General features: G+C 49.0%; 1 protein-coding gene across 4 annotated transcripts in view; it reads left to right on the top strand.

Annotated features, from left to right (window-relative positions):
* Window positions 1–18,057, top strand: part of B3GNT2 (UDP-GlcNAc:betaGal beta-1,3-N-acetylglucosaminyltransferase 2) — a 37,147-nt gene extending 19,090 nt beyond the window's left edge. For 3 of the 4 annotated variants that reach the window (XM_045294197.1, XM_045294196.1, XM_045294195.1), the window contains exon 2: window positions 15,552–18,057. In XM_045294197.1, coding sequence (XP_045150132.1) covers window positions 15,561–16,754 — 1,194 coding nt within the window. In that variant the 5' untranslated portion in view covers window positions 15,552–15,560 and the 3' untranslated portion in view covers window positions 16,755–18,057. Of the gene's footprint in view, window positions 1–6,899; window positions 7,121–15,551 lie in introns of those variants that run through there. The other variant, XM_004710196.2, reaches the window with a different exon arrangement.
* The last annotated feature ends 737 nt before the right edge of the window (window positions 18,058–18,794 follow it).

Below are 18,794 nucleotides of genomic sequence, written 5' to 3'. Positions count from 1 at the left end.
GGCGAGGCTTCACCACCCATTTATCCCTCCGCCTTTCAACCAGCCCCACATGTGATTATCGGCCAGGCTGGCACAATTAACTAACTCAGGTAGTAAGCAGCCCAGTTTGGCATATATCTGGGGAGACACCTTGGGATAAATCTGTTTCCCACACTTAGAGCGAGGGAGGGGTTGAACACTAAACTGTTGGTGCCTGGAGGACGACTCTGAAAATGCCCGGTGGCGATATTTGTCAGCACTTTCTACAGCAGTGGGGTGATTGGTGGTTGGTTTTCTGTTTTTGTTTGTTTGCTTTTTCAAAAGAGGCATTGACCTCTTCCTGCTCGACCTGCTCTGCCCAGACCCACCCCAGGCTTCTCCCCACGTTTGCAAAAGCTACCTGTTTCAAGCCTGCTCTCAGCTGAAGGGAATCCCCGATATGTATTGCCTGACTACCAGTGTGAGGGACAAGGGACCATGTGGAAACCCTTTTCCACTGTAGCGCAGGATGAAACCAACAAATGTCCGTGGCTGGAGACGACTTATGAAGAATGGCATCCAGACAGCTCTGCCGCCACCGTGCCGTGTGCCTGGTGTTGACCGTGGCCTCTCACCTCCAGTGGCCCTTCTCCGCCTCAGCAGGGGAAGTGGATATGGGGGCCTTGTGTCGCTTTCCCCTGCCAGCAGGCCGTTGAAGATGCTCAGACCTGGCGAGGAAGGGTCTTTCTTCCCTGGTCTGGTGTCCGGGCTGGTGTCGGGTGTCTCTCCAGCGACGACAGCAGCGATGGAGCCAGGAGCTGAGACTGTGCAGGTCTGTGCCCAGCCTGGGCCACGGCGCTCTTTGGGCCTCCTCATGTGCAGTCAGAGGGCACCCACTGGGCACTGGTTAGCCCATGCGTCGGGCACTCAATCGCCGTCCAGTGTGGCACCCTGGAGCCAGCCGTAAGCACACACAGGCAAGCTCAGCTGCTACAGGGGGAGGCCCCTCCAGTCCCTGGTCCCAGCAGCATCCCCAAACCCTGTGTGCATTTTACGTCCTCTGCACCCAAATCCGTGCAGGTCCATGGGCCAGCCTTGGCTTGCCTGTGTCCTGCAGGTTTGTTTTCCTGCGACCCTCTTGATGAGAATACTGCCACCTGAGTGTCTGTGCCCACCCGCCAGCCTCGGCTCGGTTTCCCTCGGCCCAGCCATGTGTGCGTCGGGCCTTCTGCCAGACTCCCACTGGGGCGGTCACATGGTTCTGCTTCTGGGACAACTGTGGACTTTGCACGGCCTGGGCACCAGGGACTTCCCTGCCACCCAGGGCTTCTTCTACAAGTTCTGAACTCCTCTTCCATCTTTGTGTTTCTTGGGGGTTTTCATCAGACCTAGGGCGCCATTTAGAAGTCTTGTCCATTTTATTAATTACTCCTTTATTAAAGCTGCTCGGAGGCCCAGGGTGTGGGACAAACAGTTCATGTGCTTGCCTGCTTACCAGACGGTTAAAGGTTCATCTCAGAGGCACCGAGGAAGTAAGGCCTGGCACTCTACTTGTGTTAGCCTGGGTTGACTAGAGAAACAAATCCAGAGACATCCGTGTGTATTAGAAAGACTTTATAGGAAGAGTAATTGTATATTAAGAAAACATCCCAGCCCAGTGCAGGTCAAGTCCATAAGTCCGATATTAGCCCATATGTCTGATACCAGTATGTAAATTCCTCTTCAGATTCAAACAACACATGCAATGACGCAGAAAGCATCACAGGCCAGTGGGTGGAAAGTCTTGTGGTTCCAGTGGTGGTGGAAGCATCTCATCTCAGCACTGGTGTAGGTTTCCATGTAGCTCCTTCAGCTCCAGGACCCTGGCTCCATCAACTCTTTCTCTCTTATCTATGTCATGCCTCCAAATGAGGTCATCAGGGTGCGACTTGATTGTCAGGCTAGCCTGCATGCCTTCGCTCTTAATAGTCTCAAGTTGACACCAGGTTGTGTGACTGCCATACTACTTCAGCATGGGGGGAGACAAACACCTGCACACACAGCTGCTGAAAGCCCATTGGAGCACAGCTGTACGGACCCACGGAGTCACAGTGAGTCTATGTTGGTGCAGTGACAGGTAATGCATTGATGTTTGCTACTTAACTACATATCTACACACCTGCGCAATTAAATTATATAGAAAGTTCTACAGACAGACTCCTGTTTCAGACATACTCCTTCTGTTTTAAGTTACGGCGTAGTTTTCTACCTTGTTATAGGCATTTCTCTGAGGGCCTCGGGTGAGCCTGCCGGACTGTGCTTGTTCACATATAGTTCCTGCAGATGAAAAGGAAAGATTGACTAAGCCGTGTAAAGGCTCCTAAAAATGTAGACATCACACATGAAGCTCCCTGGCAGGAGTCCTGCCTGCACGCCAGCGCTGTTTCTCTTGCGGTGAGCAGATGGCTCCGGGCCACATATCTGCCCCAGGGACAGTCCTTCCTTTCAGTTGCTGCTCCCTGTCCTTCCGCTGTTTGACCTTGGTGTGATAACAACTAGCATCCCTCCCTGGTGATTGTGTGGTTACACACTGGGCTGCTAACCACAGGGTCGGAAGTTCAAAACCACTAGCCACTCCACAGAATAAAAATGGGAGGTTCTACTCCCATAAAGAGTTACCGTCTTGGAAACTCACAGGGCAGTTCTACCCTGTCTTATCGGATCACTTTGAATTGATATCAACTTGATGGCAGTGACCTTATTTCCTTTGTTTGTTTTTTAGGATAACACTTGTTCCTACCTACCATTCCCTAAAGTCCCTGCCTCCCAGAAGTTAGGCCATCCGCTTGGGGGCACATCGGCCCATACCTGGGCAGCGCCTGGGAGAGGTGGGAGGTAGGGTGTGTCAGGGCCGCCACAGGAGGTAGGATGGAGCACTCATCTGGAAGCACTGCTGAAGCCCACGCAGCTGGACCCCTGCTTCCCACCTGGCACAATGTTCTGGGAAGCACCTTCAGGTGGCAAGAGTCCTGGATGAGCCTAGGGCTGACAGGAGATGAGCCTGGACTGTCCATCCACCAGAGCTCACCTCCTTCCTCCTCAGCCTGAGTCCCATTCCCTCAGAGATGCTCACCTCCCCAAGTCTGGAAAACTTTAAAGGTCTGTCTTTTGTGCATTTGTGCTGCAATAGGAGACTGACTAACATGAGGCAGATTTATGTAAGTATGTGTCCATATCAGGAGCCCTGGTGGCATAGTGGTTACGTGGTGGGCTGATCGCACCACAAGATCTCCGTTGGAAGCCACCAGTGGCTCCTCGGGAGAAAGACGGGACTTTCTACTCCTGAAAGAGCGACAGCCGTGGTTCTCCACCGTCCTGATGCCGTGCCGTCCATACAGGTCCTCATGTGGTGGTGACCCCCCAACCAGAAATTGATTTTCGTTGCTACTTCATCACTGTCCTTTTGTTACTGTTAGGAATCGGGTGACCCCTGTGAAAGGTTCGTTCAATCCCCAAAGGGGTTGTGACCCACAGGTTGAGAACCCTTAAGTTCTAGGTAAGACGAAAGGTCACAGTCTCAGAACCTCATCGAGGCAGTTCTACCCTGTCCTGTAGGGTCTCGCCGACTCCGTGGCAGTGAGATGTGTACTTTACCAATAAGACGTGACCTTTCCCACGTGTCACCTCTTTGGAGAAAAAGGGGTGTCTGCTGAACATCACATTGTGATCAATGAACCCAACCAGGCGACCAAAATATAAACGCTGAGAGGGAACACCGAGCAGCTCTGATGCCAGGCGCTGGGGTAGCTGGCACAGGGTGTTTGGGGCACACGCCTAGGTGTGGTTCAACAGGCCCTTGCCACTGTGGAGTGACCCTGGAGCTAATTTGCCAGGACTACAAGTTCCCCAGGAGGGCAGAGCAGAGAGAGGCTGGGATGTTCGGGAAGAGAAGCATATTTGTTGTGTTGGCAGCTGACGTGTGTGGAGTGTGGCAATGGAGGAAGGCTGGCAGGGGGTGGTGAAAGGCAGCACAGACCATAAAGGGCCCTGGCTAGGCCAGGAAGGGCACAGGAGGGACTGTGAGCTGGTGAGCGAGACAATGGGAGGACTGGGGAAGGAAGCCAGGCCGGGCGCTGCTCTGAGTTGGTGGAGGAGGGAAGGGTGGTGACGGATCGGCCTGCAGAAGGGAGCAGGTTGGTGGCCTGTCCTTACAGGAAAAGTGGCAGCACCGATTGTCTTGGGGAGCAGAGTCAGTTGGGGAGAATTGTGGGAAACGGGGTGATGGGCGACTGCAGTAGTCTGTGGCCGAGTCCAGATCCAATGGAGGAGGGTGAGGAGGAGGAGTGAGGAAGCTCGGCCCTTAGCTGGATGTACAGGGCAGGGCCTGTTGTGCATGGGGTCTGGGAAGTGAATGTCGACGGCCCACGAGTGACCCAAGGAAGAGAGACGTCTGCACAAGGCATTTCAGTGCGGTCATAGCTGGAGTTAGCGGGTTGACTTTAAGAATATTTGATTCTCAAGCCCAGCGGGTGTGGCAGATTGTAGGACCCCACTTCTCAAATAAGCAAACAGACTCAGGTTTAGTAATTTGCCTAAGTTCACACAGCATAACTGGAACTTGCCTTTGGTCTGTCTGATTTTCCAGACGTGGGTATGGGACAGCTCTGTTTTCAATCGCCTGCCAGTTGGGGTTGATCAGCACGCCATGTTTCGCATGTAGGCGAATAATCATTAATTGTGAGGCTGTAAAACTCTTTGTAGTGTCACTGAAGGCAGGGGACGTCACGATGGTGAGATTCGTCTCATGTACTTTGGACACATTATCTGGAGAGACCGGTGCTTGGAGAAGGGGGTCATGGTGAAGGAAGGGGGTCCATGAAAAAGAAGGTGACCCTCGCATTGAGGCAGAATGGCTGCGACAGACCCAGGATTTGTCACCTCCTGCGGTCGCTCTGAATGGAACTTACTTGACAACACCTAACAGCATAACAGTAAACACAGGGACAGCATGACTTGGAAAGTTTTCATTCCTTGTCAGCATTTGTTTACATTGTCAATCATCCCTCCCCCGTCCCCCGACTCCCCTTTTCTTAGAATTCGATATGTGTTTATTTGGAAACGTTCAGTGATTTTTAAATTTTTAATTATAAATCTCGTGAGAAAATCAGCCTCCCTGGGTCTTGGAGGAAACGTAATCAAGGGGACCGCAGCATCGGACCCCCCATTGCCCGTGGGGATGTGGAGGCGAAGAGACCCATTCTGTGTGCTCCTCAGCCCTTTAATTTGGAACACGAAGGGCCATACGAATAAACTAGGAGCCACGATCCTTGCATTTAGCAGGGAGCTGTTTCGTGACTTACAGACGTGTTGCTCAGCTAAGTGCTAGCCTCGAGGTGAGAGGTTGGTGGAGTCCAAGTGCCTCTGGCACGGTCCTGGCAAGAATCCAGCCAGGCTTCTTGCTCTGATTAAGGACCCAGCTTAGGGCCCCACTGAGCTGCAGCCTGCACTCCCATTACCCTTCCATCTGCCCCGAGAGCTCGGAGCTATTCATGCCCCCAGAACCACTTAGCTGCAAACTGTCCCTGTCTGGGTTGATTTGAGCCGAACCCTGAAAAGGGCTGGCAGGCACCAGGCAGCAGATGGGAGCTGCACTGGGGGAAAGGATTTCGGCAAGCTTCTCTCACCGGGCTCCTGGGGGGGCCGGGGGTGGGGGCGGAGAGCAGCAGGGCCAGGCAGAGTCGTGGCCTGGCTCACCAGAGGATGCCCCTGCCTCCATTGTATGGCAGTGGATGTGGCTCCAGCTCCAAGGGTGTGGGTGCCCTGATGGCACAAGGCATTGGAGCAGGATGCAGGGCCACCCCTCCCACCCCAGACTGAGAGACTCCTGGCTTCTTCGGCCAAGTCCAGGAGCCTGCATGTCCAGCCCTCCGTGCCCCTGCCAGCATGGGTGATGGGTGGTCCTTTTTAGCTCATGATATGCATGAAGGTCCTGGTCCCATTTAGTTTTGACCTTGGCTCTTGGTGGGGAGAGCTCAGGGCAGTCCCAGGCACAGATTTGGGGGCTGAAACTGGGGGTGTTTAGTGCTCTGCCTCTCCACCCATTGACTGGCGTCTGCTTGCCGGATCCCCTTGGGGTGGCACGTTGCTAGTCCCTGTCCATTTTGCAAGAGCGAGAGCCGTTGTTTGGCTGTCTGGTCATAGCAGTAGGTCTCTCTGAGAACTGGAGGGTTAGGGGGCACTTTGAGGGTCATCCAGCTCCTAGTCAGTCACTACTGCCTTAAGTCGTGAAGCCGCTACCAGCCAACATCAAGGAATTAGACTCCCGATTCGTTCATGTTACCCTTCCTAGGCTTGTTTGATATTTTCATTGTTTCATAATCCCGAAGGAAATTGGAGGGTCCCTGGGTGCTGGTTCGGCGGTAGAATTCTCATTTTTCATGGAGAGCAGGCTCGGTTCCCAGCTAGTTTACCGCCTGTGCAGCGACTGCCTGTCAGTCAGTGGAGGCTTGTGTGCTGTTGGGTGCTAGACAGGTTTCCGTGGAGCTTCCAGAGCAAGGTAGGCTCGGAAGAAAGGCCTGGAGAGCGAATTCCCCAAATCAGCCAGCGAGCTCACAACTGAGCATGGGATGGCTTGCTGGGCCGGGCAGCGTGGCGTCCCCAGGTGGTGGGCTGTCACGAGTCAAGGGCCAGCTGGGTCACCACAAACCACGAAGACGGTGAAAAGGTGGCCTGTGTGGGCCCAGTAGATATTTGAAGCCTTTGCTTTGGGTTGGAGTTAAGCCAACGGAATGATCAAGGGGTGGGATGGGCTCTGTAGGGGTTGTAGGTTTTGCTTAATAGAAAAGTGGGGGGTGTAATTGAAAAAGTAATAATAACGCTCAAAGTGAGATTTTCACCAAACAAAAAGCTCAGCCTGTTAGTCCACAAATTAAAGTCTTAAGAAATCGACTTCTTCACGGTCCTAGAGCGTGTCTGTGAGTGTCATCATCTGGCTTCACCGCTTGGTGGTCTTTGGGTCCCGGTGGAGGACGCTGGAGTGTATGGAACCAGGCTGCCTGGGTCCAAATCCTGGTTCCACCCCAAGGAGATTGAGCCGGTTATGCCTGCCCTCCTGAAGCCTCCCTCTCTTCATCGTAAGAAACCGTCGCGCGGATCACATATTGAGAAAGAAAGAGCCTATAAGGTACGTGCGGGTATTTTGCCCAGAGCTTGCTTGCTCTATAGAGCAGTTGTTCAGTGTTTGTGGTACTTAAGATAACGCCCTGCCTCTCCTACATCACATGGAAACTTTTTTGTGGGTTACAATGTAGAAATATGAAGCGTTGTAAGATGATGGGTTTTAAAAGATTAACTTTTTTGTGGGTTACAATGTAGAAATATGAAGCTTTGTAAGATGATGGGTTTTAAAAGATTAACCAAGACTAGCCCCTGCTCCATTCCTTTTGTCCGAGCCCTGTGTTTGTGTCCAGACCCTCCCTCTGCTGTTGACCTGGGGTGCCGTGGGTACAGATGGGGGAAAGAGGAGGGTTTCCAGTGTGGGGTGCTGGCCACACTCACGAGCTCTATGTCTCGAGGTCACCCATCTGTGGAAAGGGAGAGGGAGTGGGAGCGGTGGTTAGAGTCTCTGGTGGGTCGGCTGCCAGAACATAAATAAGCAATACCTACGTGCTTATTAAAACAAAGCATGTGTATTTGCTTCAAGCTCAGGGAAATATGGAATTAATAGGATTTCCCCACGAGTGTGTTGCCCTCTCATATTTTACTATTTTAGGAATCTGTAGGAGCACCGGGAGGATCCGTGGTGGCATCGTAGGTTCCAAGTTACACACTATCAGGTCAGCAGTTCATAACCACTCCAAGGAAGAAAGATTCACAGTTTCAGACACCCGCAAGGCAACAGTTCTCAACCTGTGGGTCGCGACCCTTTGGGGGGAGAGAGGAGGTCGAACGACCCTTTCACAAAGGTCGCCCAATTCATAACAATAGCAAAATGACAGTTATGAAGTAGCAACGGAAATAGTTTTTATGGTTGGGGGGGAGGGTCACCACAACATGAGGAACTGTATGAAAGGTTGCGGCATCAGGGAGGTTTGCTGTGAGTTGGCACAGTGGGCTTTCTGATGATGGGGACAGGGACTTGAGGAGGTTGTAGGAATGGTCTAGGCATGGCTCTTGTAACAGCTTCTGTGTGATGGTTAGGCTTTCTGCACCAACATGGTTCCTATAGGAACATGTGGGTGGAGCTTAGACTGTCAGTCAGGTTGCATCTTGATTGGAGGGCCACCAAGATAAATGGCTTTCTGAGGCCAGCCTTCCTTTCACTTTCTTCCTGGTAATTGGACCACAGTGCGTTTATATAGAGAGAAGGAAGACAACAGTTAATTAGCCCACACAGCAGTACAGAGGGCTCAGTTCAACTCACTTTGGTGGAACAGTTAATATACTGAAGGTCCTTCAACTCAGCTCTGGCTGTTGGTCCAAGGCCAGGGAAGCCTATAGGGGAATTTGCCCTCAGGCAAGACAAGCAGAGTCTGCCCACAGACAGCAGACACCAGGTGGGGTGTAGCAGAGGCCCTAGCAACACACCCATCCTCGGGTTGGCTTGGCCCACAGGTAACCTAACTATCACCTTCTGCTTTACCACTGCAGGGGTTGAACACAACTGTGTGTGTGTGTGTGTGTGTGTGTGTGTCACCCCTGGCAGTGTAGGTAGAGCCTACTCCAAATGAAAGATGGAATGGCAGCCCTGGAGTGGTTTTAATTGTTGGGAGTTAAACCATTGTGCTGTTCAAAATCAAAACTCACCCTCCCACCCCCCTCATCCAGTTGATTTGGACTATTAGTGACCTGATACAGGGTAGAACTGCTTCTGTGGGTTCCCGACACTGTAACTCATTATAGAAGTAGAAAGCAGCTGGTTTCAAACCGTTGACCTTGCAGTTAGCCCAATGCCTAACCACTAGGGCTCCTTAATGTTAAAAAAGCAGCCACCTTGATGGAAGCAGTTTGGTTTTGTGTGGTATCTTACCTAGCTTTTCACATGGCTTAAAGACATAGCATTTATTCTATTTCTGTAGTCCATTTTCACCCAATACCCAACTATATATTTTTGGGTTTCTACATTGTCTTTCTGAAGAACATCATTGCAAAGTAAAGAAAGAAGTTGTTTTCTTTAAACAGAATTAACTGGAGTGTTTTTAGAGATTTCACAGCTGTCGTGTTCCTGAGCACAAGGTAGAAAAGCTAAGGTCATCATTTTCTGTTGGCACGTGAGATTTCCCCTTACTTTTGCTGCTCACTCTGAAGCACGTTTGTTTCACAGTGAGCGTTTTATAACATCTTCCCCAGCGTTGAACTAACTTTTCTTCCTCAAATTCTTTTTAAGTAATGTCACTTCCTGCTCAGAAAAAGGACACAGAATCCTTTTATACAAGCAATGGGAAAAGTCACTCAATCCGAGAGCCTTTTCCCACGGATGTTTTTATGGGGGTTATCGCTTCTCTCCTTTCTTGAACCTCGGTTTGCTGTAACTGCCTGACAAAAACATGGTTGTCGTGCGAGAAAAACATGGTCGTTGTGCGAGGATCGAGGATCGGAGCCCAAGCCACAAGAGAAGGGTGACATTTAAATTTGATGTGATGTAAAAAAAAAAAAGAAAAGTTGATGCCATGTAGACTTGGGCTTCTTGGTTTCTTTGTCCTAGTATAAAGGAAATACCCTTTGGCAAATAATGATGCGCGCATCCCTGACCACCGGGCGGTTGGACTTTGGGCTCATTATCAAGAAGGGCTGGTCTGTGCTCTGAAGTAAGATGCGAATGTCTGCACACTTCTTTTTCCTCTTTGCAAATACAGCTACAGCTCAAATGCCCATGGACCCCATGCCTTGTATGTACACTTCCAGACTTGAGACAGCACAGGAAATGTCACCGTTCATCAGCACCAGGTTATGAGAACCTTGCAGGAAAAGGCCGAGTGTGAAGAGCCCTGGCGTGGCATCCAGAAATTCAGACTCCTCTCGGCCAGGACACTTCAATCTCTGAGCTTTCTTTTTCCGACCGGTCCATTGGCACCCCTCAGTTCCCTTAGGGCGCAGTAGTGAGGAGTAACGAGAGGTGCTTTGCAGACTGAACCCTTGAGCAGACAGGTGAGGATGGGAGAGTGGAGTTCCTTAGAGAACCGCTGGACTCTGACCGAGGGAGGCCCAGCAGGGTCTTGGCTGTGACCCAGGAAGTAAAGTCTGAAGCAGGGGTCATTGCAGGTGCCGTCTCGGTCAGCAAGTCTAGTGCATTTCCCTCCTGAAGGAGGGTTGGTGTTTTCCTTGATGGAAGCACCAAACGGTTAAAACTGGCCTCCAGATGTCCCTGGCACCCTCCGATCGATCACCTGCATGCGTTAGCTGGAGATGCTTTGGGTAGAGTTGACCTTGTGTCATTCATTTCCTGGGAGAATTAACTCTAGAAGTTCACCACCTGCTCCGTCAAATACTGTGTCCCTCCCCCCTTTTTTCATGCTTAAGCTGCCCCCTGTATCCTAGAAGTTTCAGAAATAGTTTATTGGTATCTAAAGTCATTTTCTGGCTTGAAAATCTCTGTCAACTAAGCTAATTGTAGTGTGTCCTGTTAGTGTGCTAGCCTTTTGCTGGTCTAATTTCTATTTAATTAAAAAAAAATCATTTTATTGGGGGTTCGTACAATTCTGATCGCAATCCATACATCCATCCATTGTGTTGAGCACATTTGTACATTTGTTGCCATCATAGTTTTCAAAATTTTAGCTTTCTACTTCAGTCCTTAACTTTTAAGAATAATTGTAGACATCATTCCCTTATAGCAGAGGTTCTCAACCTGGGGGTCTCCACCCCTTGAACGATCGTTTCATAGGGGTCACCGAAGACCATGGAAAACACATATTTCTGGTGGTCTTAGGAACCGGGACACTGCTCCTCTGTCCGTCTCCAGGCAGGTCTGCCCACATGCAGATGTGCTGATCTGGTGAGAAAGAAGCTATCTCAACCTTCGCACTGATGTTGGCTTTTTACATGTACTGTCGCAAAATGTAGCAATGCAGTTGACTGTTGTTACATTAAGACTGTTACCCATGCTACACCATGCTTCAAGACAAAATTTCATTTGTAATTAGAAATATTTCAAAATATAGAATGACATTGTATTTTTGATTAATCACTATGCTTTAATTATGTTCAATTTGTAACAATGAAAAATGTAAATATCTGCATATTAGATATTTACATGATGATTCATAACGGTAGCAAAATTACGGTTATAAGTAGCAACGAAAATAATCTTATGGTTGGGGGGGGGGTCACCACAACATGAGGAACTGGATTAAAGGGTCGAGGCATTAGGAAGGTTTAGAACCACTGCCCTGTAGTCTACTCTGTTATTTAACTGCTTATTTTTATGGAATAATTTTATTTGCATATATTTCACATATCATACAATCCAATAGTTCAATCATGATCATAAGAATTGTACAATCATCTCCACAATCAATTTTAAGACATTCACTTCTTATGCTCATTATACTCATCAGCGGGCCCCCCCCCCCCCCCCCCCCATGAAACCATCAATGTAGCCACTGATTATAACTCCACCCATTCTGGGTTTCTTTTACAGAAAAAGATAGAAAACAAAATACAGAAAAACAGAACAACCACAGCCCTCTGCATGATAGCAAGGTTGTTCACGACCCTGGTCTGTGGTCAGAGGAGATTCACTGGAGGCTTAATCCATGTGTGGACCCTGCATATGGATTTTGGCTTCCACTGTCCTCCATAGCCTTCTGTGAATTGAGTGTTCACAGTGTAAGCTTGGAAACCATTCCCTCCTTCAGATTTGGACTTTATTATTTACAATCCTTGGATCACACAGGCTGGTGTGCGTCTTCCGGGTAGACTTGGTTGACACCTCACTCAAATGTCTGCATGTTTGAAGACTAGCCTTTAAGACCCTAGATGCTAGGCACCATCTAGTGTCTTTGCCACACTTTGCTAAAGCACCCCTATCTTCAGTGAGATCTTCATGAGGGTGATGCTTGCTGGTTTTGAGTATGGTTTTTCCCCCCGAGTAACCTTTCAGAATCCCTCTATTCATCTTTCTCATTCTCCTTGCTCTTTTTTTTTAAGTCATTTTATTGGGGGCTCATACAACTCTTATCACAATCCATACATCCATCCATTGTATGTCAAGCACATTTGTACATTTGTTGCCATCATCATTCTCAAAACATTTGCTTTCTACTTGAACCCTTGGTATCAGCTCCTCGTTTTTTTACCCCTCTCCCCGCCTCCCTCCCTCATGAACCCTTGATAATTTATAAATTATTATTTTGTCATATCTTACACTGCCCGACGTCTCCCTTCACCCACTTTTCTGTTGTCCGTCCCCCAGGGAGGAGGTTATATGTAGATCCTTGTAATTTCTACCCCACCTTCCCTCTACCCTCCAGTATCACCACTGATCCTGAAAGGATCATCCACCCTGGATTCCCTGTGTTTCCAGTTCTTATCTGTACCAGTGTACATCCTCTGGTCTAGCCGGATTTGTAAGGTAAATTGGGATCATGATAGTGGGGGAGGAAGCATTTAATTAGAGAAAATTTGTATGTTTCATCGTTGCTAGCCACTCCTTGTTCTTCTTCAGGCTTACCGTTGCTTGTAGTCTGGACTGTTCACTAGGAAAGCCCCAGAGCTAGAGATCAGTGGTACCGGGTCAAGTGTGACTTTTAAAAAATTGTTCTAATCTAGAGAAAATCATGTACTTTAAAAAATAAGAAATTGTTTTAAATCCTGAAGCCATTGCTCCACATCCCCCAAGGGCTTAAATGTATCTTCATATATTTTCTATAAAGATAATTGTTACTTTAACTGTATCAGATAACCCACATAAGTATATTTTAAGTGTCCTCTTCCCCCCCATGCAGGTTAGGCCCAATAGCAAAGAGCTTTAAGTTGCCATAGACGACTTTGAACTTGAGCCCAGGAAGAAGGTGGCAGAGATGTACGGGGCCTAGAGTTCTAGCAGACTCTTCAGACTTGCTTGGCTGACTTAGGTGGAGAGGGCAAACTTTAGGCTTAAGGTGTGGCCTGGGTGTGACTTGGGGCCCTTTAAGACTGTAACTGGGGAGTAAGAGAAAAAAATAGTCTCATGGTTTCTATTCATTCCTTCTTTGGAAGGAAATTTAAGAAGTCTCCACTTTCTTAGTAATTCATTCAGTGGTGAGAGGCGTGGAATTGGGAAAGAGAGGTGAGAAGGTCATGGGAGAACTGCTTCTTTGGGGTCAGCTAAGGGAATGTCGCGGAACTTCTCATTTTTCATATTTGTCTCTAGATGGGCCAGACGCCTTTTGTGGAGGGAGCACATGGGGTGGGCGGTTTGGGTTTTGGCCTCTGAAGCCTGCCCTGGTTTTTGTCTATGGTTGGGGCTGTTCGGCAGTGGGAAGCACCAGCGTTTGCTGGGAAGCGGTGGTAGGAATCCGGCTTTGCCTGCCAGTGCTCCCCCCAGTGACACTGAAAACATTCAGCAGAGTTTCCGACTAAGGCCCGCCGTGAAGGAAAGAAAGCCTGCACAGCTCATCGCCATAGTTCCCAGCTCTTGGTCCGCAGTCAGTCGAGGGGGTGGCCCAGGCCCTGGCAGCATTGGGTTCCGGTGTGCGTTGTGGGTGGAGTTCCCGTGAGTTTGGGACTGGACGACGACTAGGCGGATTTGATCTCATCAGCCTGTCCAAATGGTTAAGTTTTCACAGCGTGGCAGGTGCTCTTTTCAGCGGGGCTGTTTCCTAGAATACTGTAAATGCCTACAACCTCTTTTACTTGAAATTAAAAAAATAATACTTTTTTTTTAAAACTCAAAGCTTGATTGAAATGGTCACACAGCTTTGCTTTAGAGGCCAGAGCAGAGCGGCCACCACTGAACCTGGTGGCTTTGGGACTCCAGCTCAGTCCTTAAACAGCTACTGAACTTCTTTCAGTCTGTTCCCTCCGGTCTAAAATGGGACCCAAAGTAACAGAACCCCTGTTCTAGGCTTGGTGTGGACCCAGTACATTCGATTCTTTCTCGAGGACTCATCCCCAGCTGCGGAAGGAACTTGCTGGGAGCATCTGTGTGGCTCTTACAGAGCATCGATTTCACGCGTTTGGGAGACAAGCCTGTTGAGATGACTGCTCGGGGCAGGGCCCTCACGTCCCATATCGTCGGGAACCCAAGATTACTCCCTAGCGCAGCATTTCATCAAACGCTTGGCTCCTCTGTTACAGTCTGAAATCAGTTCTAGCCTTTTGATGTCTCACTGAAAGGTGGTTCGCGTTTCTCTCTCTCCCGTTTTGCGCCCCAATACCCGCTTTGAGCAATAATTGACGAACAGGGCACAGCCGAGGTCTCAAGCCTACAGCTTTCGTTCTGACCTGGTGTAGGAGGGGAGCTTGCAGGTAACACGTCCATTCTGTACCCCTCGCAGGGGGCGTCCACTCTCTGCAGTCAGACCCCTCCCGAGCGACTTCCTGGCCCGAGTCAGCTTGGTGCCTGCAGGGACTCTCATGGGAGTGGGGTGCACAGTTGACGCGTTCCGAACCAGCTGGGCAGTGTGCCTTTGACTCAAAGCCAGATGTTCTTGCTGGGAGCAATTAGTGGTTCATTTTACCGCCCCGTGAGGGTGCCATCGTGTGAATTTACCACGGCGGGTTCATCTGCTCTCCTGTTGGTGGGTGTCGGGTGCTTCTCGTTGTGGGGTGACCCTGGGTAACGCGCTCGTGTCGCTTTCATTTGATCCTTTTGACTCCCCGCTGTAGGTCGTGCCTCTTCCACTTCCTAGTCCCCCAACGCTGGCCGAGTGTCTTCAGCTTCCCACCGGGCCTCCCTCACTTGTAAAAATGGTGACTTGTGAAATCATTGCCGCTTGGGAGCAGCATCGTTTTTAAAAAAGGTGTAGACTGAAATGGTATGTCAGAGTGAGTTACGGGGAATGCCAGCCATCACAGGCTCCACTGGGTAGGCAGGTGTGCCTGTGTGCACTGGTTGACACCATGAAGCACAGTTGTTGATACGAATTGTGATCAGACTTGGTGAAGCACTGATTCGTGTGTGCCCAAGGAGGCCTGGTGGAGTAGTGGTTCTGTGTCAGGCTGCTAACCAGGTTAGAGGTTCAAACCCCCAGCCCGGTTCTACCCTGTTCTGCAGGGTCACTATGAGTCGGAATCGATTGGATGACAGGGAGTGTTTTGATCTGATAGGTGAGGCATGACTGTGCGGCGCTTCACTTATACCTGTGCCTTCGGGGTGTCTACAACAACCACAGGCACCCGCTAGCGGTCACGGTGTTCTTTGTGAACCGTGCTATAGAACCATACAGTCCTTGAAACCATCCCCCATAGTGGGCTATTCTCCCATTTCACAGATGGAGAAGCTAAGACACCAGTTAGGCAATTTGCCTGTGGCCCCAAAGCTAGAGGAGGTGTAGGGCCACCATTTGAACCTGTCCAAATCTCTGCTCTAAACCCTTCTTCCAGGAGAGAGACGGGCAAAGAGGCAAACGAAATCAATTCCAATGCCAATGCGTGCCACACGACTAACGTGATGCTTTCCTCTTGTGTCCTAGATATGAGACATGAGTGTTGGACGCCGAAGAATAAAGTTGCTGGGTATCCTGATGATGGTAAATGTCTTCATTTATCTGATTGTGGAGGTCTCCAAAAGCAGTAGCCAAGAGAAGAATGGGAAGGGCGAAGTCATAATACCCAAAGGAAAGTTCTGGAAGACTCCCAGCCCTCCCTCGGCATACTGGAACCGAGAGCAAGAGAAGCTCAGCCGGCACTACAACCCCATTCTGAGCATGTTGGCCAACCAGACAGGGGACGCGCACGGGGCTTCCAACACGAGCCATCTGCACTCTTGCGAGCCGGACCTGAGTGTCGCGTCCGTCGTGGCAGGTTTCAGCAATTTGCCAGACAGATTTAAGGACTTCCTGCTCTATCTGAGATGTCGGAATTACTCGCTGCTTATCGACCAGCCCACCAAGTGTGCAAAGAAACCCTTCTTGCTGCTGGCGATTAAGTCCCTCACCCCGCATTTCGCTCGAAGGCAAGCCATTCGGGAGTCTTGGGGCCGAGAAGCCAGGGTGGGGAACCAGACGGTGGTGCGCGTCTTCTTGCTGGGCCAGACGCCCCCCGAGGACAACCACCCCGACCTCTCAGACCTGCTGAAGTTTGAGAGCGAGAGGCACCAAGACATTCTTCTGTGGAGCTACCGGGACACGTTCTTCAACTTGTCCCTGAAGGAAGTTCTGTTCCTCCGGTGGGTGAGCACTTCCTGTCCGGACGCCGAGTTTGTCTTCAAGGGCGACGACGACGTCTTCGTGAACACCCACCACATCCTGAATTACTTGAATAGCCTCTCCAAGAACAAAGCCAAAGACTTGTTTATAGGCGATGTGATCCACAATGCTGGTCCCCATCGGGATAAGAAACTGAAGTACTACATCCCAGAAGTGGTTTACTCTGGCGTCTACCCCCCCTATGCGGGGGGCGGGGGGTTCCTCTACTCCGGCCGCCTGGCCCTGAGGCTGTACACGGTCACCGACCAGGTCCACCTCTACCCGATCGATGACGTGTACACCGGAATGTGCCTTCAGAGGCTCGGCCTCGTTCCGGAGAAGCACAAAGGCTTCAGGACATTTGACATCGAGGAGAAAAATAAGAATAATATCTGTTCCTATGTAGACCTGATGTTAGTACACAGTAGAAAACCCCAAGAGATGATTGATATTTGGTCTCAGTTACAAAATGCTCACTTAAAATGCTAAAACAGTAGCTCAGTTTTGCATAGGAAGACCTGTCTCCACTCGTCGTTCCCATGTGGTGTTCTCCCTTTAGGGTGATTTCTATGCGAAGCCATCAGAATTGCCTTTAGGTCTCCCTCTGAGGGCCTTGAACATGGCCCGCCACTTGGTACTGTTCTGGAGAGGGGAAGCAGAAGATAAGTTCTCACGGAGGTGCCAGTCCTTCTTGCTGTATTCATTTGTCTCTCCCACCCCCAGCCCCCCTTTCTCATCTGAAAGCCTGTGTTTCTGGGAGTTGACCATTTAAAGTTAATTTGGGTTTGCCCTTGTTGGATAGGCCTACTTTCCTTTTTACTGCTGGATGTATCTGTGACGCAGGTGTTTATCAATGGGTTGGGCCACAAAGGCTCTGTTATGCATCATTCGGTAGCTTCTGAGAAACAGAGTTAAATCGATCTTCACAAAATTTGGATGAATTTTTAAATCGTCTAGAAAAATTGACTTCTGTCAAGTCTAAAATGTCTTACCACCCCAGCAGTATTTTCTTGTGTCTCTCTAATCATGTCTGTTTTGCAAAATGATCACTCACCGTGTGACACTCGGGCATTTTTCTCTTGTTACGGTCTTAATTTGCAGAGAGAATTTGATTTTGAGTTCAGTTTGCTGGGTGGTATCATGATCATTCTCTACTTTTAGTATTTGCTGATAACGAGTATGATTCCATAATGGCCAACTGAAGAGTGAATTAATTGCCCCTGACAGCCAGATGGCGTTTGTAACATGAGAAAGTAGACCAGGAAAGCCGATGTAACCTTTGAGCTACAGGTGGGAAGAGTGAAGTTGGACCCCCTTTTCGCAAGTGGTGTGTCATTTAAAATCTCCAGGCTTCTATTCTTGCCATGTTTCCTTCCACGTGTTGCTTATACTATTCTGAATAGCGACTGCTTCCCTGTCTCGGTGTAGAAGTGCCTGTGTTTTTATTTATTGTTCAAATCAAAGACCAAAACATTTTCTTAAATATATTTTGTGTAATATTTTATTTGTATACAGTGTTGTTGAAGAAATATTTAACTAGAGCATGTTTTAAATGTTTCAGAAGGTGTAACATATGTTTGAATAAAGCTGTTATTTTTGAATTTTGAAATTTGTGTTTTTGGACTATGAATGACTAGAGTTGTAAAAATTCTGCCAAAGTGTTGCTTATACATACTATCTGGTAACATGCTGTCTTGAAATATTTTTATGTTTATAGAGATGAGAATTCTTATCAGATGCAATATACTTGGACTGTAAGAAGGTGGAAATAAAAATCACTGTGTATTTTTAATTGTCCAGTATAATGTGTGATTATCTCTGATCTTTTAGCACAAAAATTGTGACAGAATTTTCCCAGCACCCCCACCCCTGTACCATGGGGTTTGCAGTTTCTAAACGCAGGCCAGTTTCCCCCAGCCCCTAACCGTGAAACTAACATTGAGCTGTAGCTGTTTTTATCTCAGTGGGTCATCCTGTCTTTGCATTTAAAATTCGAAAACGTGCTTCCCAGTTTAGAGTCTTTAAAGAGAAATGTGAAGATTGCCTGCCACTCACTCACTCACTCACTCACTCACTCACTCACTCACTCACTCACTCTACCCTCCCTTCCTCTTTCTGAAGACTTCTTCTGAGCCATGCTCCCCTGGGGGCTTGAAGCCGTGCAGTCATGAAGACTTCGTCTCTCCTGTTGAGTTTTCTTTCATGGACAAACGTTGAGAAGAGGCAGCAAATGTCAAATTCAAAACAAGCAGGTAAACCTTTAAAAGTGGGATTACTGTTGTGGGAAATACATATCGGACTGCCCTCACCTACTGAAAATGTTGAGGGTCATATTCAGAGAGACTTGGAAAAGGTCGTAGGAGAAAGGAATTCAAAGATGAGGGGATTTGCCCCATGCACTTTTTTGAAACAAGTTGCCCCATGCACCTCTGAACAAGTTGAAGGGAGCACAGTGGCCCAGCTGTGACAGTTGTGTAGGCCCGGTGTCTCTGCAGGTCTCATATCGTCATCTGACCTTTCCACTCGAGT

The sequence above is a fragment of the Echinops telfairi genome, unplaced genomic scaffold, assembly GCF_000313985.2.
Source record: "Echinops telfairi isolate 266 unplaced genomic scaffold, ASM31398v2 ScPeMD7_2573;HRSCAF=3158, whole genome shotgun sequence".
NCBI classification, from domain to species: Eukaryota; Metazoa; Chordata; class Mammalia; order Afrosoricida; family Tenrecidae; genus Echinops; species Echinops telfairi.
Note: the sequence above shows the minus strand (reverse complement) of the source record. Positions and strands in the feature narration are given on the sequence as shown.